The sequence below is a fragment of the Alternaria alternata genome, assembly GCF_001642055.1.
Source record: "Alternaria alternata strain SRC1lrK2f unplaced genomic scaffold CC77scaffold_23, whole genome shotgun sequence".
NCBI classification, from domain to species: domain Eukaryota; kingdom Fungi; phylum Ascomycota; class Dothideomycetes; order Pleosporales; family Pleosporaceae; genus Alternaria; species Alternaria alternata.
Window position 1 is genome coordinate 310,198 of NW_017306212.1, and position 20,685 is coordinate 330,882.

Genomic DNA, 20,685 nt, shown 5'->3' on the forward strand with positions numbered 1-20,685 from the left:
CTTACAAACATCAACAGCATTGTAGACTTCTAGATACTTTATTGTATCTATATGACTCTTGGTATGCTTTATTGTAGTAGGAAGAAGTATCCTGAGGATACTAAGATAGCCAGCACTATTAGAAGAACGGACATGGAGTGGCAACAGAAGTCCCCGAGTTGTGGAGCATACCGAGTCTAGCAGGGTAGACATTCCCATGGCAGGTAGTCAGGCGCTACTTGTTGGTCGTGACACTTAAGATATGACAAGGTAGTTTGATAAAGGCAAAGGAGTTTGACGATGCGGTTTCGATTCTAATAGTCTATAGGAGGTACTCGCCATACCCAAGCGACGTATGCAAGATTCTTCTATGCAAATGCATCTATTTCTGCCTTCCTCGTCCTCGCTCCTCGCTGTCACTGGCATCGCCATCCTTGAACGGGTCATCGCCAATGTCCACGGCATCACCCGTCTCCGGAGGCTCATCTCTGTACTCATCGTCCCAGGTTGTCCGAAGACTGATATCATCATCTTCTTCACGTAACCGTTCGGCAGCTTCCAGCGCTCCCGGGTCATCCGCGTATTCATTCTCCAAATCTTCGATACTCATACGACGAATACCCGCACGCTCTTCGGCTTCAAGCTGTGCAGCCCGGGCCTTGGTCTTGCGGTATACGAGCCAGCCTGTGGTAACACCCGCAATGAGGCCAATGAATATGGAAACGTAGGATAGAGCTTTTGTACTAGGGTCCATTTTACCTCCGCTTTCAGCAATCTTCTCGAGCTGGCTGCCGATGAAAATATGTAGCATAAGCTTTGGTGATACGATAGCAGTAGCTAGAGCGTATGACGCCCAGTGTACGGTTGGGAAGGTTGCGACAGCGCCATTGGAAATGGAGTATGGTAGTGGACACAGTCGGTACATGATGAGGAGTTTTAGACCATCGTGCTTGAGGGTCAGGGAGAGGGCGGCGAAGCGCGTGTCATTCGCTATTAGACGGTGGACCATGTTCTTGAGGAGGGTACGCGAAAGGAGGAAGGACGCTGTGCTGCCGGCGACTGTCGCTGTTGCGGCTATGAACCAACTGGTCTAATGTCAGATTGGATGTAGTGAATGTCCTAATAACCTTACCCATTAGGAAAGCCATAGACGAAACCGGCGATGGTGAGTAAACTCGAATACCCAATCAAGGGCGGGAATGATACAACAAAGATCAAGACCCAGAGTATCAGCCATCCGGCTGTGACGTCTCTCCACTTCTTCGCTACGGGCAGCAAGGCCCCGAATATGCGCTCATTGTAAACCAAGAACAGTATGCCGCCTACTGCCAACACCAAATTCCCAACGAAGAAGAGTATTTTCTGCAAGGGAGAAAGTTTATTGTATTGGTCCAGGACTCGTCGCGAGAGTGTATCGTACTTGTCCATGGCGCGCTGCCGCCATGTGCTCTGTTGGCTCTGGTGCGAGGGATTGCGCCGGAAGGTAGATGATTGCGAACGTCGACTCCATATCGGCGTCTGGCCTGTTTCCTCGTCGTCTAATGGGAGCGCAAGAGCGCGGACGTCATAGTCGCTCGCGGGCATGCTAGCTGATGCCTACGTTAAGTATTGGGGGGTGTGCTCAGCGGAGTGGCGCGGATGTATGCGGAGGTAAGAAGATGTGAATGGGATACGGAATTCAATAAGAGGGTAATGGGAGGGTGTTAGCTGATACGAGTGGAGACGGACATTCCGTGTGGTGATAGTAGAGGGTTGGAGACAGCTCTGGTGTGAGATGCTAATGCTAGTGGGAGCGCCGCTGGAGAGCTCTTGGTTTCATCGTCATCCGGGCGGACGAACGAGGTGCATCCGCCCTGCATTAGGCGATCAGATCAGATCTACCCCGAGTTGAAACGACATTCCTTTTCGGCATGCGTGTCGATGGCGTTTGAAGATTGAGAGGGTGTTGACAACTACATTTTGATGCGCGTGAACCCAGGCCTATGCAGTATCAAATGCATAAGTAAAGGTCGACAGCTCCGGTGCATGTCTCCACCGACCCGCAACAAACACCCAGACACGTGACCTTGCTCAGCCTCTTGCAGCCTCTGGCGGCCGTGTGGCGTCGACGAGCCTATTCGAAGGATACTTGAGGCATATGTTGCAGCTTCTTTTCCGCCGACGAATGCCATCTCAGCTCTGCAATCTCAGCCCTGGCCGTCATCAACGCTCAGCTCAGACGCACATCACACTCATCCCTTCATCAGCAACTACCGGCTCCAGGGCCATGTAGGGCAAGTCCGGGACCAAGTGTTGGAGATTACCGTTCCCGCTGTATGGTCGACGTTGCTGCACGGTGCAAGCATCCCCCACCCCTACGTAGTTGAGCCTAGTCCCTCGAGCTTCATTCGCGCTCGCGATCGCCCCAGGCATTCATTCACTCTGCCCGTTTTGGCGCACTTGGTGTGTCCTGCAGAGAAAGGCTGCGGGACTGGTTATTGCCCTTCGTTGCAGCTTCATTCCCTCTGTGACGCGCCGGTCGCTCCTCTGCCATTACCCGCAGTACATGTAATCACCCCCGACGGCCTCCTGTCTCGACCAAGACCTCTGACCTCAAGCGCCCATCCCGCGCGCCACTTCTGACCGCCTATCACCCCAATATACTTCTTTCCTTGCTTGGAAATAATCAATCACCATGGTCGCCGACGACTTGTACGAAAAGGCGCTGCCTGTGTTGCAGGACGAGGCCCTGGACGAGGAGGACAAGACGGACAAGCTCGAGGAGCTTCTGCGCAAGGAGACAAACCTTACCGGCAAGTCCCTCGAGAACATTGTCCTGGACTGCCTATGGCGCTACCGCGACGCCGGCAGCTCTTCCAGCTCTCCTCCCAGTCGTCATACCATCATCCGCCGGCCCTCGCCAGCTCCCTGGCAGGCCAACCGCGCCCCGACTCCCGTCAACAACTCTCCGCGCATGGTGCACCCTCCACCAGGCTTCGGCATAGGTCCACCCGGCTTCGCACGCACAAAGTCGTCGACTGCATCCCCCTTTACTTCTCCGCGACCCTCGCCCCGACTTGCTTTTTCCACACCGCATATCCCCCATAGCCCCAGCCTGAGCGCATACCAGTTCAGCGAGTGCGCAAGTCCGAACACAGAGTCCTATGGCGATCTCGATGGCCACTCCGTCGACTGGCTGGTCAACGATGATGCTGCAAGCACAGAGTCCTCCCTCCTGGGTGACGGCACGCTCAACGGTGCCGCGGCCGAATGGGTGCAGCCCCAGACCATGGACATGGGCCCGTACGACATGTTGCGCTCCATTCTGAGGGACGACCGATCAGACGAAGAGCTTGAGAAGGTCTTGGAGGCTAATGGATATGACCTCAGTGCTGCCCTGCTTGCACTAATGGGGCAGCAACTAGACGTACAACAACTCCCCACTACTCCTTCAGAGCATCCTGGATATGTCATCGGAAAGTCTATGAGTCCGGCGTTTAGACCTAGCACACCCGTAGGCCAGCAGAAAAGCAACATCGTGTGCAAATACTTCCTATCAACAGGACATTGTGCCAGAGCAGATTGCAGGTTCAGCCACGATACCAGCAAGACATTATGCAAGTAGGTGTATACACATGCCTCTGGGTATTCTAAGCTAACGCTCACTGCAGATATTTCCTAAATGGAAACTGTCTAGCTGGTGACACATGCCTCTTCTCACATGATCCCTCTGCTCTCATGGCTCGTATGGCTGTCTCAGACGTCCAGACTCCACCTATACCAAACTTCCAGATGTCTGATTATGAGTTCCCTACACTCCACTACAACGGCTCACCCCTAGGTACCCCATCGATAACATCAGCTGCAACCTCTTTGGAACAGCTCTATGGCCTTACTAGTGGTGGCCCTACACGTCCTCCACCAGGACTTAGCCCATTTGCCAACTTCACCCCTGGAGGCGGTAGTCGTCCGCAATCTAGAACCGGCAGTCGCCAAACCTCACGTGCTACTACACCATCAGTACTTGCAGTGGACGACAATGATGCTTTCCCTAGTCTAGGCTCCGCTGCCGCTGCTAAGACTGGAAAGCGTCACCACGGCAAGCGGGGTGGCCATGGTCATCACAAGGATGCCCCGGGACCTAATAACCTTGCTGATGTCGTTCGCATGTCCCCTGTCCCTGCTCCTGTCACTCCGGTCCGCAAGGGATTAAGACCAACCAAAAGCTTCACCGGATCTCGCGAGAATAGTGTGGCTGCACAGGCAATACCTGCCCCTCAACACATTCCGTGGTTAGAGACCGGCGAGAAGGGTAATCAAGCGTATCTTAAAGCTCGCGCCGAGGCCTTTAAGCATGGTAGTCTGCGCAACAAGTTTTTGCAGAGGTAGGTTACGTCGATCTTCACAAGGGGCACCCATGCTAACACCTATCAGTGCTGCTCAGGCCTGGAACCGTAGTGATTCGCGCGCGGCTAAAGCTCTTAGTCTTAGGGGGCAGAGCGAGAATAACCTGATGCGTGAAGCCCACCGTGAAGCTGCTCGTATTCTTTACGAAGATCGCAACAAGGACAGCGACGGCTCAAGAGAGCTGTATGTTGATCTTCACGGTAAGTCGAGTTGGTGATTTCGATTTTTAGCAGAACTAATGTCACTCAGGTCTGCACCCAGATGAATCCGTGTCATACCTCGAGGGCATTCTTCTGAAGCACAGCTCATCTTCTCGTCCAGTGTATGCCATCACAGGAACCGGCCATCACTCCAAGAATGGCAAGGACAAAGTCGGCAAGGCTATTCGCGGCTTCCTCAACGAATGGCGCTATGCTTTCCGTGAGTTCTCTGTTCCTGGCGATCGTAACAACGTAGGTGGCATTCTTGGTATCGACCCGAGTAGCTACGATAAAAGCGTCGCAGAACGGCTGAAGGAGTCCGAATCAGACGGAGATAGCTCGAAGAAAGACACCAAGATTCGCATCATGAAGAGAGATGATGTAATAGACGCGCCGAAAGGTCCAAAGCGTGCTGCTTGATCTGATTGAGTGGAATGTTCAATGTACCTAATAGGTAGCAAGAAATAAGAAAGAGTTTACTTCACCGCTTGTATTGTGGCCTGGGCCTTATTGACGTGTTGAAGTAGCAGATTGTTGAGACGTTATGGCCCCCTGAGACTGCTCAGCTGAGGAAGCCACACCCAGCGTCGCACCTGCTTCTCGCGACAAGACCCACTATAACGTGCTGAGTCTTGTCTCTCACCATACAGCTTCTGCATTTTCAGTTGTTCTCATCTCACCTCACGTGTAGCGGCCTTCTCTGTCTCGTGCGTCATTGAGCAGCAACGCCATACTATTACCTGCAACACCGCATCTCCTTGTCCACTGCCTTTTGAGTGTTATTCCATATTCTGTCGCCATGGCTCCCCGACGGCCGAGCACGGCTGGCGACATTGACTCACGCATGCCATTCGCATCGGCTGAGATGTTGCTGTGGGGCCCAGAAATGAAACAGCAACATGCTCACCTGCTCACGGAGATGCGCAAACTCCAGAGACATCACGAAGCTTACGATGTCCGGATCAAAACTACTGAACATGTTGCGGGGGCCGCAGAGGCTGCTACATCCAGAATCCGTCATCTAGAGCAGCGACTTGCGGCAATCGAAGCCGAAGATGACGACAAAGCATTCGAAAAGTGGGCAATGGGCGAGATGGCACGGCTGGGTAACTTCATTGACACAAACAAGCACGTCAGGCAGAAGCAGATCGAGCTGGACAATGTTATGTCCCATGCCGTGGAGGATCTAGATAGGCTTAGACAAGTCCCTAGGGATCTTCAAAACGTTCTTCTGCGTCTTGACGTTCTCGAGGCTGGTCGAACTGAAGACGTCCGTCGGATCAGGAGCTTGGAAAAAGAACTCACTCATCTCAAAGTTATCCAACAGGACCACACTACCAAGACCGCTGGTTCCCAGACAGTTTTCAGGATCCAGCAAGCCATCATGAGAACTATGACACCACCTCCGTTACTGAACGACGGGCATTCAGACGCGACTACTGAAGCTGAGGATGAAGAGTTGGCCCCTATGCAGAAACCTACACATGAAGGAAACCAGGTACGACAATACCCAGAGATGAGAGAAAGGTAAGAAAATTCTCTGACGCAGTCGTGTGCACGACATTGCTGACGATAATAGGAATCCAAGCACTACCTTCGCTCCGTCAGTAACCTCAGACAGCCCAACAAAGTCAGCCCGGCAGAGACTGATGCAGAGGCCATCGATTCACGACTCCATGTTACTGCGCAATTCGGAAGAACAAGAACAACTCCGAACACCTTATGCATTGCCTGACAAACCAGGATATGACATTCTCTCTGCAACACAGCTCCTGCCACACATCCAACAGGCTCGAAGTCCGGCTCCGATCCCAACGCGCGAGGCTCCCTCGCATGCCAGAGTCTCTCCGCCTCCAACACAACCACTCCGCAACAACCGCACATCTCCAGTCCTAGCCTCAGTCCCAGCCTCAGTTCTAGCCTCAACATGTAAGGCCCGCCCACGTGCCAGAGTTGCTCCGCCATCAACACAGTTGGTCAGTAAAGCTGGTTCGAGAAAGCGGAAACTACCTGAGAGAGAGCCCCAAACTCAACGCGTGACACGTGCCCAAGCTAAGAAAAGTCAAGCACAGGAGGCTGATGAGCAAAAGCCGCTAGGGGCAGGTAGTTCTACACCTTTTCCATCTGTGCAACCAGCCGAGCCCGCTTTATCGTCGCGCAAGAAGCGAAAAACTGCCCATGCGCAAGAACCAGATCAGATCAAAGCCGAACCCAGCACTACAACCCGGGCCGCCCATAGGACACCGGCAATCTCAGAGCGAAGCGCTGCCGCAGATCGAGGCAAGAACACGGCTATGGAACCTACCCAGCGGGTCACAAGAAGCCCGGCAAAATCGAACGTGCCAAAGGTTATTACATCGCCTGTAAAGAAAAAGGATCCTTTCCCAGTTCGATCAAATGCTGCAAATCCACAGAAACAGAGGTCGTTGATTGTCGTTCTTCGGAGCCCGCAGAAAGCAGCAAGAACTAGACGTAGTGAGAGCGATGATACGGAAAGCACCCCTGCAGACAGAGTTAAGATGTCACCTCGCAAAGCGGCAATTATGCCACTGTCACGTTCCAAGGCTAGGAAGAGGTCTAATGGAACAAGGGCGAAACCGGAGATATCTGGAATCGGCGCTTTCTAAATTTTCAAGATCTGATGAACTTCGGTCGTTGCTCACGTATGGAAACTTCGCCTTATGTTTCGCTGAACTCGTACAAACCCTCACGATCTGCAACTGGTACTTCCAGGTTCGCCTCTTCGATATCTTTACCATCCACTTTGAGTCCCGCACGCATAATGTCGCCCGTCTTCACTGGACCCACGCCCTTCGGCGTTCCTGTGAGTACAATATCGCCCTTTTCTAGCGTCATGACCCTACTAATGTCGCTTAGTTGTCTCGGAATTCGGAAAAGCATTAGTTCAGTGTTGTCGGATTGCTTCATCTCGTTGTTGACTGAAAGCCAAAGGTGTGCTTTCTGTGGGTCTGGGATCCGGCTCTTCGCGATGAAGTTGCTGATGGGCATGAAGGTGTCGAAACCCTTCGCAATGGACCATGGCAGGCCTTTTCTTTTCGCTTCATCCTGCACATTACGTGCAGTCATGTCGATAGCGAGAACATAACCTGTATTTCGGATGTTAGTTCGATAGGGACTCCATATAATGTTACACTTGGCTTCATGTATAGCGTCCGTAGTACCTTCTATAGCATCCATAGCACCCTTGGTATCCTCGGGATGCAGATCCCTTATTGTCTTGCCCATGATGAGACCGAGCTCAACTTCATAGTGCATATTCACACCACGAGGTCGTAGTACTGGACCAGCGCCTGGTAGCAAGATAGATGATGGTGGCTTCAGGAAGAAGAAGGGTTGCTTGGGCGTAGCACTAGACAGCTCCTTGATGTGGTCTGCATAGTTCCTGCCTATGCACATGACCTGCGAAGTGTCAGATTATACCAAAAGTCTCCTCTGTGCCGAGTCCAAATTTCGTTCTCTTCCAATCCAACTTCCTCAACCGTCCAGTCCCAAAGCACAGAAACACTAACTTTACAAGCCACGATAGTCAATCTGGTTCGTGCCAATTACTTTTACCATAGCATGGCTCTCCAGCTCTCTCTCCTACTAGGGTTTCCTGATAACACGAATACCACACGAAATCACGTACCTTGCGACAATTCGCCCTGATAGCTTGTATGCTCGCCATGATGAAGTATTCCCAAGGTTTTCAGATATAACCTAAAAGCACGTATATATGACTGCAAACAAGATGTAGCAGACCGTCTTCGGGAAGGTACTTGACCGGTAATCGACGGGAGTTTTGATCTCGGGCCCCTGCCCGCTACGGGTTAGGAACCGAGATGTGGGGGGGATTGCCGTGTGAACGTCAGAGCTGCTGGGTCATCCATCCTACTTACGATCGCAACGCAACCAAACTACCGCAACAGCCATTCCACATTACATTACGCATTTGTGAGCAAACAAGACATATCCCAATATTCCCCTTAGCACCCGCGCATATGGCGCAAAGCCAAGGAAACACAATGCAGCTTGCGGAAATGCTATCCGATCTTGTGTCCTTACGCGCTTGTGTACGTTACCCTATCCTCGTATCCATGCATCGCCCTTCTTTTTAACACCATTTCATTTGCAGGATCCCGCTGCAGCGCTTGCCCTCGTATCTGCGCGCTCTACAGATCTCAACTCCACATCCTCCCATGACAACACCGCAAAACCCAACACAGCAACAGACGATGAGCAAGACCCAGACCTCAAGCGCGCAAAGGACCTGCTGAAACTACGTTACGAAGTGAAGGAGGCGCACAAGAGGGGAGAGTTGGGTAGGGGACTCGAGGAGGCGAGGAGTTTGGTTAGGAAAGCTGTTGGCGGGTGAAGAGGAGATTGGAAGTGAGCATGGACATACAAAGACACAAGAGATGCTGCGCAACACCAAGCGCAAGGTCAAGAAAGAGAGAACATGTGAACTTGCGGTGGGGGCTAAAGGCAACTGCAGCTGCGGACGTGATCGATAACCTTAGACTCACGCAAAGAGGCATGATAAGGAGGGTTCAATACATGAGCACGAAGAGAAGAGAAAGGGTGATCTTCGCACGCTCATCGTGTTGGCAGTTCCTTGCGCAGACAAGAGGGCGCGGCTCGAAGGAGACATGTAAGACTGAGAGATTCATTCGCTTCGTAGTAGCATCTGCATAGGAGTCGGTATTCAACGCCAGATAGAGGGCTTTCTTAGGGAGACCTGAAGTTCACCACCACGATCTAAATACCAATCTTCCAACTCATTTCACGATCCTGCAGCTGCAAGCATAGCGTCTGCTATAGCCTTGACATCCTCACCAGCCTTCTTCTTCTGGCGGAGAAGCACCATGATAGGAACAGACTCGGGTGGTGCACGCATAGCTGCAAGTAGCTTGACCTTGTCGCGCTTGCGAGTTTTTCTGGAGAACATTAGTACACAGGTAGCTGTGAAATTGGGATCCAGTATAGTGTATGCGGGGAGGCTGAGGGAGTTGATTTAGTTCAGGGATGGTGAGAGGTACTAAGTGTACTCACGCAGTCGTCGTTGCCACAGAAGGAGCTGGTGCTTCTGTTTCTGCTACAGATGGTGTGGGTTCAGGTGCAAGAGCTTCTGGAGATGTAGTTGGCACGTCCTCTGTCTCTGCAGCTGTGTATGCAGGCGCGGCTTCTGGTTCGGGTGCAGGTTCGGTAGGTGCTCCTGGCTCTGCTGCTCCGGAATCAGGGGCAACTCCAGGCTCAGTAGCCGGTGCTGGCTCGGGTTCTTCTGCCACGGTTTCAGGCTCAGTTACTGCCCCAGCGCCTTCTTCTGCTTCGGCTACCCTCGTGACAGGCACAGGTGTAGATTCAGCCTCGGCCTCAGCTTCAGGAGCAGCGGCAGGCTCAGGCACTTGCTCACTTGCTGGCGCGGGTTCTATAGGTTCGGTTTCGACAGGTGCTATAGCTGGCACTTGCAACGTTGGCTCTGCTGTAGGCTCAGGCTCTGCTGGTGGAACCGCTTCGGGTACTGCTGGTGAAGGTTCGATTGGGGATTCTGTTTCAGGTACTTCAGCTGGAGGTTCTTCAGGAACAGCTTCAGGTTCAGTATGTAGCTCAGGCTCAGGGTCGACAGAACGTTGCAACGGAGCAGGTGTAGCTTCAGGTTCTGAGGTTCGAGGTTCCGTTGGCAGTTCTTCAGCTGATGGCTCTACTGGCGATTCTTCTGGAACACTTTCAGACTCTGGCTCTGGTTCCCTTTCAGGATCCATGGAACGTTGAACCGGAGCAGGTGCAGCTTCAGACTCTCCGGCTGGCGGCTCTGCGACTGGTTCTTCGGGAGCAGGTTCGGGCGCCAGCTCGGCAGCAGGCTCAGGTGGGTTCTTGGATATGGGCTCGTCTGTTGGCTCAGGCAGAGCTTCGACTACAGGCTCTGGTGCCTTCTCAGGTGCTGCCTCGGGCTCCGCTTGCGATTCTGGTTCTGGTTCTGGTTCAACAACAGGCTTAGGAGTGGATGGGGCAGCCTCTTCGGGTGCTGGGTCAGCAGGCGGCTCTGCTAGAGGTTCTGGAGCGGGCTCTGGCTCGGTAGGCGCTTCGGGTTCTTCCACAGGAGGCACATCAGAAACCGCAGCTGGATCCGCCATGACGAATGGGGATAGAATCAATGATAGACAGAAAGATGTGGAGGAGAAGTTCGAGTGACAATCGGAGTGATATGATGGGTCGTGGGAGAAATGATATGCTGGCCCAGGTAAGTGGATGATTGTGGCCACATCCTGATCGGTCGGAATCTCATGACTTTAGGATATAAAGAGAAGTCGTGACCAAAACAATTTAGCTGAGAGCCGAAGGAGGAGACGTGCGAACGCAGCAAGTGCATGTTGAGCATGTTAGCTCTGTGCGATTCGAGCAGCCAGACCTCGTATAGACTGTTCGAGAGCAGGTGAAACAGGACATTGTCCCGATGGCACATCTCATGTTAGCGTTATGCTTTCGTACTCCGTCACTTTGATGCTGTAGACCGGATTTCGCTGTTTCCCAGCCCAAGACATCGAAAGGAAAGCGTGAGGTTTGGAGCGGCGGGTGGCAGGAGCTTAGCGCGTTGTACCTGCATGAACAACTGACGTAGCCCCGGAGATGGATGCCAAGCCCGCAGATGGGTCCGCCCGAGCTCCAGCTTTCACCGTCGCGAAATCGTCCTTCTCCACACGCGTCACTCCGTTTGCCTCCCAATTGCACTCTATCTTTAATTCTCAAAATGGCGTCTAGCGTCGATCAGAAGCGTCTCAAGGCAACAAAGTTTCCACCCGAGTTCGACAAGAAGGTCGACATTGAGAAAGTCAACATTGACCTCATGAAGAAGTGGATTGCTAACAGGATCACCACTATTCTCGGCGACGAAGACGACATCGTAGTCGAGACCTGTTACAATTTGATCGAACAGAACCAATTTGTCAGTAGACCTAGAATCGGCATAGCGCAACGTTTGCTAACCTATGCAGCCCAAGATCAAGGAAATCCAAATCCAACTGACGGGCTTCCTTAACAAGGATACAGCACCTTTCTGCAAAGAGCTATGGGACCTCATGCTGAGTGCGCAAGACAGTCCTATGGGTGTGCCCCGAGAACTGTTGGAGGCGAAGAAGGCCGAACTGCAGCAGGAGCAGGTAAGCCAAACTACGGACCAACACCATTACTGTTGCTAAGGATCTCTATAGCTTTCAAAGGCCGCAGCTGATGCTCGACGGGCCGAAGAACAAGCGCAGAATGCTATGATCGACTCTTTCCGACAAAGTGAGCGTCCTGAGCGTTCAGATAGACCTGAACGCGGCCGTGGTGGAGGAAGATACCGTGGCAGCGATCGCAGAGGGCGCGGCAGAGACTTTGACAGAGGAATTCCACGACGCGAGCACGACTCAAGGTCACCACCGTACGTCTTCCGCGTCTATGCGGAGAGAAGACTACTGACATGTGACAGGAGACGGAGACCTTCACCACCTACTCGCGAGCGTGATGTTTACATACCTGGAGGGGGACGTGGTCGTGGACGTGGAGGACGTCGCGATAGATCCCGCGACCGCCGTCGCTCACCTTCGGGCAGTCGTTCTGCATCTCCACCACCTCGTCGTACACGTCGCTCACTATCGTCAGAACCCTCTCAATCTCCACCGCCCAGGCGTCGAACGCGGCGTTCTCCGTCAACTGACCGCTCAAGATCTCCACCTCGCCGTGTTCGCCGTCGCTCTCCTTCGCGCAGCAAGTCTCCACCTGCAAGACGAAGGAGGGATAGGTCTCCGAGCGAGAGCAGGAGGCGACACAAGCATACTTCGCGCTCCAGTTCCCCGCCATTCAGAACCAAATCGAGCTCACCAGCGCCCAGGCTGCGATCACGATCACGAACCCCTCCGCGCCGCCGGCGTCGTTCTCTCTCGAGCTCCATGTCTGTAAGCCCTGTGCGAGAGCGTCGGCGCAGACGTTCTACTTCATCCGGAGCTGATTCCAATGACTCTCGCACCGACATCAAGAAGCGCAAACGGTCCATAAGCTCTAGCAGGTCACGATCTCGCAGCAAAACTGGTAGGGCTAGACGTCGTGTCACTCGCTCACCCACAGGTTCACCGGTTCGCAAAGAAGGGGAAACCCCGAAGTCATAGGATGCCTATAAACCCGCTCTCTGCAGCGCGTGCTTAAAGGGGCCAGACACTTCTTATATGAACGCGAAGCGGTGTTCGCGGTGCTACCGAGTGAAGAAATTATACGATCGTGACCAGTCCGGAAGGCGTACGTCCAAAAGGGGATGGAGAAAGCGGTCATAAATGCTCCGGTCGCGATTGTCCTTGACATGCTCAAATAACATTGTTGACATTTTTACCCATGCGCCACAGAGAATAGAATATCAGGATAGCATGGGCCGGTAAAGAGTATGCGTTTGCTTCAACTGCGCCCTCAAACAGCCTCATGGCCACTGTACACTAAACAACTTTACATATCGCAAACCCGAGGACTTCATGACAATACTATTAAAACATCTTACTCGTTTCTTCTCCCGTCTTGCCGTGCATCAACATGCGGGTTGCGTACCTTGTACGTCCTCAATCTAGTATATACTCTGCAATGCGTGGCGTCTCTCAGTTGCCAGCGTGGCGCTATGGTGCGTGTGTGGAAGGCATACGGCGGTTGCGCATAACGGTGTGTATCCTACGATCTGGCAAACTTTCCGCGGCATTGCGGCTTCTGGAGTCGAGGCAAACGTAGCGCATGATAACCTGATGCTTTTACTACCAATCGGCGTGTGGTTTAGTCTGTCGTTCGTTGCAGGTTTTCGGTCGTTAGAATCTCGTTACGCCGTTTCATCCTTTGCGCCGTTTACACTGTGCGGCTACGACACTGATGTCGTCAAGCTTTCCTAAAATAACGTCAGCGGCGTCTCACTCTCACGGCCGAATAAACGGACCTCCTTCGATGGATAAGCCCTCATCGATCGCCTTCTCCATATATGGACTCTCAGCAAACGGATCCTGAGCTATCTCTCTTGCGGCATTCATCAACTGCTGTGCTGCAAATTGCATACCAGCAGCATACGTCTGGTCCTCTGTATCTTTATCTTTGTCGCCGGTCCACTTCTCCATGCTTTCGCAGATATTTTCAACAATTTCATGTTCCCATAAATTGTCTACTACGCCATCCGTCAGCGCCAGTACGACGTCTTCTTCCCGGATCTCCACACAATCCATGACCGCATTGTTGTCTGGTGTATCTGGACTATTCGTACCCAATTGCCGTGGACAGTCAAACCAGTGCCATTGCTCCTGCGTTTTGTAGATGACTTCCTTGCTACTTGGTCGTATGACGAGGATTTGGGAATCGCCTAATTGCGTCACGTAGAGCAAGGGGTGGTCCGGTTGTTCGTTGTCCGCTCCGAGAAGCGCTCCGCAGGCAGTAGTTGTGCCGTGCCATTCGTTGGGCGAGGAGGTGGCTTGCTTGGTAAGCTCGTATGCGGTCTGGAGGTACGTGACGGGATTTGGAGGCGAGGTGGAGGAGTAGGATGCGCCCTCGATTTCAAGGGACCAGAAATGGGCGATGAGACGGGACCACAAACTGTGTAGTGTATGATCAGCACTCGCACCTCCTAGATAACCAAACGACACAAGACTCACGCGGCATGTCCCTTTTCTCTCGTCGCCCATGCTCCCACACCGTCGTTTGCTGCAATGAAGCTCTCACTGACTAGCACCGCATCGTCCCCGTTTGTAACCCCTCTTATCATCTCCCCATTTACAGTCGGTCGACGATCCCTACTCTTGTTATGTGTACTTAGGGGCTCAGAGAAACTCGTTGAAGGCAACGACAAGAACGGCGGAGGAAACGGCCGTGAAGGCCTCTTTGCGAAAAGCGCATATCCAGCCTCAAAGTAGAAAGGCAACTTGGACTTGGGCGGCTTCGCGTTGTCAGGAACGGGCGTCGTCGTGCCAGCGCCCGTTTGCGCTTTGGACGCTTTTTTGGAATAGCATCTCGAACTTGGTGGTGGGAAAGCAGGTACTGCGGGTAGTCTCGTTGGCGTTCGGAGTGCTGGTCTCCAGGCTTGTGATAGTTGGTGCTGGAGGAGGGGTCTACTGCGCATGCGGAAGCAAGGCGCGAGCATGCCAGCGACGAACGATGCAAGAGAAAGAAAATTGCGGTTGAGGACTTTTGTGTCCAAAAATATCCAAGTTCAAAAAACCATGAGGAGCCGTCGCTCTACCTTCCGGTGTGTGGGGAACCCGAGACTATGGTTTGCGCATGGCGACCATGGATCGGAAATGAGAGGAGGACATGACTCAGCAGATGCATTACCCTCTATCATGACGTCTGTGGGGATTCAACGCGTTCTTCATGAGAGAAGTAGTCCAACACGTTTGTATATGAAAGCATATTTGGAGTGAGTAAGATTGGACAGCTTGGTGTTACGAAGCATGGCATTGTACACAGTACTATGTATTAGTGGAACGTAGGCAAGCTAGTCAAGTTCGCTATTTAATGTTAGTCTACCATTCTATGCTTCCAAGTAACATGGTGACTATTTTGAAGAGACCCATTGTTTCTCAAGCCGTGTGGTGAATCCAGCCTCCATAGTCCCGGCCATAGGGTATACCAGATAAACGCCTGCCAATGCACCTATGGGTACCCTCCCACGTTTTCCTGTGATCCCTCCCTGAGCATTTCTATGCTCTCCTCTTGGCGAAATTCTCCAAATCAGCCCGTGTAGCTACGCCCAATACAAACTTCCTACTGGCGTCCGTTACCACCGCGAACTCCTGCTTCCCACTTCCATCTACCCCACCAGCGAAGAACTGCTCGAGTTCCTCTAGCGGGGTCTCGGTCGTGATGACCTTGTACCTCCTGCCGCGTCGCTGGAACTTGTGCATTGCTGCCTCAACGGGGTCGCTGTCCTTGACTTTGCCTTCTTTGAGGAGCTGCTGTAGATGCGGAATGCTGATGTAGCCGAGTAGTGCGCGGTTCGTTTGAGAGATTACTGTGAGATGTGTGTAGTCGCGCTCAAGGCCGGACATGAGCGCCCATGATATAGGGTCCGAGGGTTGAATAGACAACGCAGGCGGGGGGTCGAGGTCCTCTACAGTCGCCTACAAATAATTAGACAAGATGCAGTTCATGCTCAAGAATACATACACCACGGTATTTGTCCGCCCACACTGCTGAGTAGTCGCCAGTAGGTGCGCCATTTGCGGTGGGTGCCTCAGTCGCCATGGTTTTGGTGTGAATGGCGGGGATGCTTGTTGCGCAACTTTCTGATCTGTGACGAAAGCTAGGGATGCAGATCTCCGGGTCCACGATTGCCTTGCGCTAAGTATGCGCGAACCGGGCTTTAGCGGGTAAGGCTTTTGCAGTATCCTGTACGTTACTGTTTCAGAACGTATGACAGAAGTTCTAGGCGGGTTGAGTGCACCTGCGCAAGTCTGCCGAAGCACGTATCCTAAGTGCATGCATTCACGCTATGTCTAGAACCTCGACTGTTGCTTTTCTTTCCATTTATCACGGTTGTGGCAATTTCATTTCCACGGCCAAAACGAAAACACATACAGTGTTCCTCAGGTCATGCTCAAAGGTTGGTTTTGCAGCGCTTAACAGTACACGTGATGGCTGGACCACTAGCGACAACCACAGGCCGCTCGTAGGAGCCGCCCGCTTCGAACACCATCAACACCCTCGCATCACCCGCAGAAGAACATCTCGCATGTTCCACGCGCAAACCTTGGATAGCCATTCTGCATTCCTAATAATTATGCACCTCGCTACGACGACACGATGGCACTATTGACGCTCCACTGCCCCTCGATCGACCACATGCACCGGCCGAACGAACGACTATCGCATGCGTTGTACAAGCAACCGACTCGGACAGATACAATGATGAATACGCGCACAGTGTATCTGGGGCCTTGAAATCGGTTTTGAGCAGGGCCTCGTTTTGGCCCCCGTCCCTTGGCTCTTCGAAAGCAGCTTTAGATGAGCTCTTCCCAGCTGTTCTACGTGCAAAGGCCGCAGCATCAATCATGGCTACCTCACACCACGTCGGAAGAGCCCTGCGCATGAAGAATCTTTGCGACCTCTACATATCTGCAGAACACTAGCACTGGCCATTCGACAGTGTGGGAGCGAGTCACAATAAGACTTCGCTATGTGCAGTATTCCCACAAAACTGGACAACCCGATCGTCAGTCGAGTTCGAACCTGCAAGCCGAAGTGACAAGCGAGCGTGCCTCTGCAGCGAACTGTTGGCAAGAGATGGAAGATGCAGGTTAGGCTTATCGATAGTCAACGCGGATACGGAAACCCCCTGTTTCGGACCGTGATAATCCGGGGCAGTCTTCAATTTGGAGGCCCCATATTCAGTCCTGCTTAAGGATATGACCGATTCTGTATTCTCCGTTAAGTACACCTAATGCTCAACGGACAAGCATACCTTGTCGTCCAGTATCCTCAAGACATCCTAGGCACTACGGAGCCACGGCCAAAACTGAACCCTATAACGTAGCTCTGGATATTGCTGCCAAGGCTGAAATCGTGTTCTTCACGTATGCCCGTTGTTGCGCTTGTATTACCATGTGCAGGGTGGTGGTATATGTGCACTCCTCTGCATGTCGTATCTTTGAGGTCTTCTCTCAGTATTCATTTCTCACTACATCTTATGCAGGCAGGCCTTTGTTCTCAAGACGTCTTTGCTTACGTAGGCAAAACATACCAACAACTGAAGCAAAGAGACGGAACGTGAGCGATCTTCATAAAGCTGAGGACTTGTTCAAGCTGGCCCAAAGCAATGGTATCACAAGCTTTTAGGTGGCTGGATAAACGTTCCGGATTGTTGGGATCATCCCAAAAGGGCCAGCGAGCCTTCACACATCAGAAAATTGATACAATCCACAGTGTTGTATCCCCGATAGTAGAATTCGACTAGCTTGACCTTTTCAACGGTAGGCTCCTTGTTATCCACCCTGGAGACATCATTACGAATAAGGTTGAGGCAGATACATCAAACCCTCACGCTGGCTCGACTGCAAATGGGCTGCTTATGCCACTCGGACGAGGTAACATCCACATCTGCAACGAGGTTTGGTTGCGCAGGGGAGGAGCCGTTGTGATAGGGGGACAATAGGGTTGCAAATGCAGCGCGCTTTGTCTTCAGGATAGAATCCGGATATCTGGTAGAGCAGGTTGGATTACAGTGAGTGTTTCTTTGTTATCTTCAACACCAGTCGTATTTAAGCTGACGCATTCTAGTAGTAGCCGAAATGCAAAAATACCCTGACAAGTCTACCTGAGCAAGTCCGAAACCCCGCAGCTCAGCGTTCTGACTTGGTGCCACCCAACATAGCCATTTACATCTTGTCATCCTCACAGAACGAGTGTCATCAGCTAACAGCAAGTGTATAGACCTGACAAAGCGAGAAAGAGCTAGGAAGTGTGATCTCGGCGGGTGTCGCTACTACCAACAGTTTGCGCTCTTACCTCCAGAGCTCCGTCTAGCTCATCATTGGCGGCCTGGCAGTCACAACCGATCGACTACTCAACCACTCACCTCAGCTCAAGAAGATAACAAGGACACTAGCAAAAGAGCTGCGCCGACGAGGGAAGGCCATTACTTTCGTATCATCTCCAAGCGTCGTGCACAAGTATCAGAACGGTGGGTTTGCTTGGCCGGAGGCGCGGCTGCTCTCAGGGCTGTACTCCTGCACGGACCCAAGTCATCGCATCGCGCGAATTCCTTCCACCACCCAGCAAACACGTCACACTCGCTGCAACATTATCAAATCCTCAGTGGTGCCTGAACGAGCGACAGAGAAATACCTCAAACTTCTCCGAACACGATAGCCCGCGTGGTGCGTGCAGGCCGAAGAACGTCACGTGTTACGCCTGGCGTTGCTGGAAAGTTCAAGAGTTGCGTCTCCGATCTCTTCTTCGCCCTCCCCACACCACCACAATACGACCCAACCACCTCACCCACCGCGCACCATCGACCAACCTGGTCAACCATCAATCACGCGGTATAGCCATCGCCCCCAACACATCGAAGAGGTAATTCGCGAATCTGCGCCTCCCTTACGCGTCGACACGACATCATACAAGCGTGAGCTCGACTCGCACAATGGCCGAGGAAGCCAACCCACCCGTGTCTGCGGATACCACGAACACTGTCGACGAGCCGACGCGTTCTACAGACGCTGTAGCGGAGCCTGCTGTTGCTGAGGCAAAGCCGGCTGAGGACGGTGTCGTAGCCACCTCAGGCGTCGCCGAAGGTAACAACTTACTTGTGCGCAAACAACCGAAGAGGCATTAGCTAACGCGATCGCAAATTAGTTCCCGAAGATGACAGCGCGCAAAAGGACGACGCTGAGAAGGAGGACACCACTGCTGACGCGCAAGCAGAGCCATCTGCAGCTAGCGATGACGCAGGTAAGTGCAGCCACGCTTCTCTTCGAATCCCAGACCTCATGAACATTGCCAATACATCACGTTTGCATTCTGACACGCTATTTTAGATGCTGCCCCTGCCTCCGACGCGCCAGTAACGAATGGCACCCCAGCACCGAAGAAGGCTGCAAATGGAAAGCGCAAGTCAGGCGCAGGTGTCCCCGAGCACAAGAAGAAGACACCGGCCAAAAAGGGAAAGAAGGAAGTCAAGCTGCGCCTAGACGTGTCGCCTGGTGACATGTTCATGGTCGCCATGCGCGGTTACCAGCCATGGCCAGTCATCGTTTGCGATGAGGAGATGCTCCCGGAATCGCTCCTCGTCAAGCGTCCTGTTAGTGCTAGGCGCATTGACGGCACGTACCGCGAAGACTTCCTCGAGGGCGGTAAAAACGCCAAAGACAGAAGATACCCAATTATGTTCTTGGGCACCAACGAATTTGCATGGCAAGTTAACACTGATTTGTTGCCATTCGACATCGAAGAGGTGAAGAAGGACGTAGATTCCGGCAACCAAGGGAAGAAGAACAAGCAACTCTGGGAAGCGTACCAGGTTGCCGCTAAAGGTTATGATCTGGCACACTTCAAGGAGATGTTGAGTGCCCATGAATCCGCCATGCAAGAAGATCAGGAGCAGAAGGATCAGAAGAAGCAGGCGAAGGCCGAAAAGGCTGCCAAGCGCAAGAGCACAGCCCCGGACTCTGAAGACGTTGAGATGGGAGACGCTGACGAGACCGCTCCTTCCGCTAAGAAGGCTAAGGCCACCAAGAAGCGTAAGAAGGGTGACGAGAGTGATGGTGAGAACGAGAAAGTATGAATCACGATCCTCGATTGTTTCACATCCGTTAATTCTTTAACAGGCTGCAAAGACTCCCAAGACCAAGCTCAAGCTGACCACGAAGACGCCAAAGGATGCATCAGCAGCGAAACCAAAGAAGGAACCCAAGTCCAAGAAGAAGTCTAGCGAGGAAGCTGTGGATCCAACCCCAGAGGAGCCACCTATGACCGAGGAGGAGCGGCTACTGAAGCGCGAGAAACAAGTTCTATACCTCCGCCATCGCTTGCAAAAGGGTTTCCTCTCGCGCGACCAAGCACCCAAGGACGAAGATATGGCGAGCATGTCTGAATACTTAACACAGTTAGAAGCCCATGAGGATCTGGAGGCTGAAGTAATCAAGAAGACCAAAGTTCATAAGGTCCTGAGGGCGATCATGAAGCTCGAAACTATCCCCATGGAGGGAGAGTTGAACTTCAAGAAGCGCTCGGCAGATCTACTCAACAAGTGGAGTGGCGCTCTGGCTTCCGAGTCTGAGCCAACTGCTACCAATGGCGTCAAGGGCGAAGAGCGGGAGAAGTCAGAGTCTGCCAAGGAGGAGGCGCCCTCTGTCGAGAAGGCCACAGAGGGACTGAAGATCGACGACACTACCACCGAAGCTGCTGCCACGAAGACTGCCGAAGAGGACGGCGACGTACACATGTCAGAAGCCGACAAGGACGTCATTAAGGACGCACCCGCAGCGCAAGCGGAGGCCGAGAAAAGTGGAGATGGTGCTGAGAAGGCTGCTGAGCCTGAGGCAGCAGCTGCAACTACGGAGACTGCTTCCACCTAGATGCAATGCGTCTGAGTAATGAGCCGAGAGTTACCTTCACTATCTGGTTTTGTAGC

The 20,685-nt window shown here is 52.7% G+C and overlaps 10 protein-coding genes across 10 annotated transcripts; 5 read left to right on the forward strand and 5 right to left on the reverse strand.

The window, feature by feature from the left end:
- Positions 1–274: 274 nt before the first annotated feature.
- Positions 275–1,980, reverse strand: CC77DRAFT_1024418 (TLG2-vesicle protein of 38 kDa). Its single transcript, XM_018525867.1, has 2 exons — positions 1,112–1,980; positions 275–1,064 (listed from the first exon to the last, which is right to left on the reverse strand). Exons 1-2 carry the CDS (start codon positions 1,561–1,563, stop codon positions 362–364), a joined length of 1,155 nt encoding a protein of 384 aa, XP_018381419.1. The 5' UTR covers positions 1,564–1,980; the 3' UTR covers positions 275–361.
- Positions 1,981–2,522: 542 nt separating this feature from the next.
- CC77DRAFT_409798 (CCCH zinc finger and SMR domain-containing protein) lies at positions 2,523–5,053 on the forward strand. The gene is made up of 4 exons (XM_018531608.1): positions 2,523–3,579; positions 3,630–4,343; positions 4,393–4,565; positions 4,615–5,053. Exons 1-4 carry the CDS (start codon positions 2,654–2,656, stop codon positions 4,983–4,985), a joined length of 2,184 nt encoding a protein of 727 aa, XP_018381420.1. The 5' UTR covers positions 2,523–2,653; the 3' UTR covers positions 4,986–5,053.
- A 311-nt stretch (positions 5,054–5,364) lies between these two features.
- Positions 5,365–7,105, forward strand: CC77DRAFT_972095 (hypothetical protein; the record flags this gene model as incomplete). The annotated part of the gene is made up of 2 exons (XM_018535849.1): positions 5,365–5,972; positions 6,187–7,105. Coding segments are annotated over 2 exons (1,527 nt in total), but the record flags the coding sequence as incomplete, so codon positions are not given.
- Positions 7,106–7,147: 42 nt separating this feature from the next.
- Positions 7,148–8,504, reverse strand: CC77DRAFT_1024420 (hypothetical protein). Its single transcript, XM_018525868.1, has 3 exons — positions 8,215–8,504; positions 7,748–7,985; positions 7,148–7,672 (listed from the first exon to the last, which is right to left on the reverse strand). The coding sequence occupies exons 1-3, from the start codon at positions 8,251–8,253 to the stop codon at positions 7,245–7,247; spliced, it is 705 nt and encodes a 234-aa protein (XP_018381422.1). The 5' UTR covers positions 8,254–8,504; the 3' UTR covers positions 7,148–7,244.
- Positions 8,505–8,590: 86 nt separating this feature from the next.
- Positions 8,591–8,940, forward strand: CC77DRAFT_1065569 (hypothetical protein; the record flags this gene model as incomplete). Its single annotated transcript, XM_018528822.1, has 2 exons — positions 8,591–8,638; positions 8,701–8,940. 2 exons carry the CDS (start codon positions 8,591–8,593, stop codon positions 8,938–8,940), a joined length of 288 nt encoding a protein of 95 aa, XP_018381423.1.
- A 364-nt stretch (positions 8,941–9,304) lies between these two features.
- On the reverse strand, positions 9,305–11,153 carry CC77DRAFT_410230 (hypothetical protein). The gene is made up of 2 exons (XM_018531610.1): positions 9,618–11,153; positions 9,305–9,565 (listed from the first exon to the last, which is right to left on the reverse strand). Exons 1-2 carry the CDS (start codon positions 10,697–10,699, stop codon positions 9,349–9,351), a joined length of 1,299 nt encoding a protein of 432 aa, XP_018381424.1. The 5' UTR covers positions 10,700–11,153; the 3' UTR covers positions 9,305–9,348.
- A 160-nt stretch (positions 11,154–11,313) lies between these two features.
- Positions 11,314–12,503, forward strand: CC77DRAFT_1065571 (PWI domain-containing protein; the record flags this gene model as incomplete). The annotated part of the gene is made up of 5 exons (XM_018528823.1): positions 11,314–11,508; positions 11,558–11,722; positions 11,774–11,985; positions 12,034–12,104; positions 12,157–12,503. 5 exons carry the CDS (start codon positions 11,314–11,316, stop codon positions 12,501–12,503), a joined length of 990 nt encoding a protein of 329 aa, XP_018381425.1.
- An 820-nt stretch (positions 12,504–13,323) lies between these two features.
- Positions 13,324–15,124, reverse strand: CC77DRAFT_410171 (hypothetical protein). The gene is made up of 3 exons (XM_018531609.1): positions 14,213–15,124; positions 13,510–14,153; positions 13,324–13,461 (listed from the first exon to the last, which is right to left on the reverse strand). The coding sequence occupies exons 1-3, from the start codon at positions 14,695–14,697 to the stop codon at positions 13,406–13,408; spliced, it is 1,185 nt and encodes a 394-aa protein (XP_018381426.1). The 5' UTR covers positions 14,698–15,124; the 3' UTR covers positions 13,324–13,405.
- A 132-nt stretch (positions 15,125–15,256) lies between these two features.
- Positions 15,257–15,800, reverse strand: CC77DRAFT_945328 (hypothetical protein; the record flags this gene model as incomplete). The annotated part of the gene is made up of 2 exons (XM_018535016.1): positions 15,257–15,676; positions 15,723–15,800. The coding sequence occupies 2 exons, from the start codon at positions 15,798–15,800 to the stop codon at positions 15,257–15,259; spliced, it is 498 nt and encodes a 165-aa protein (XP_018381427.1).
- Positions 15,801–18,696: 2,896 nt separating this feature from the next.
- On the forward strand, positions 18,697–20,629 carry CC77DRAFT_1012686 (hypothetical protein; the record flags this gene model as incomplete). The annotated part of the gene is made up of 4 exons (XM_018523784.1): positions 18,697–18,847; positions 18,909–19,004; positions 19,091–19,830; positions 19,880–20,629. The coding sequence occupies 4 exons, from the start codon at positions 18,697–18,699 to the stop codon at positions 20,627–20,629; spliced, it is 1,737 nt and encodes a 578-aa protein (XP_018381428.1).
- Between the last annotated feature and the right edge of the window lie 56 nt (positions 20,630–20,685).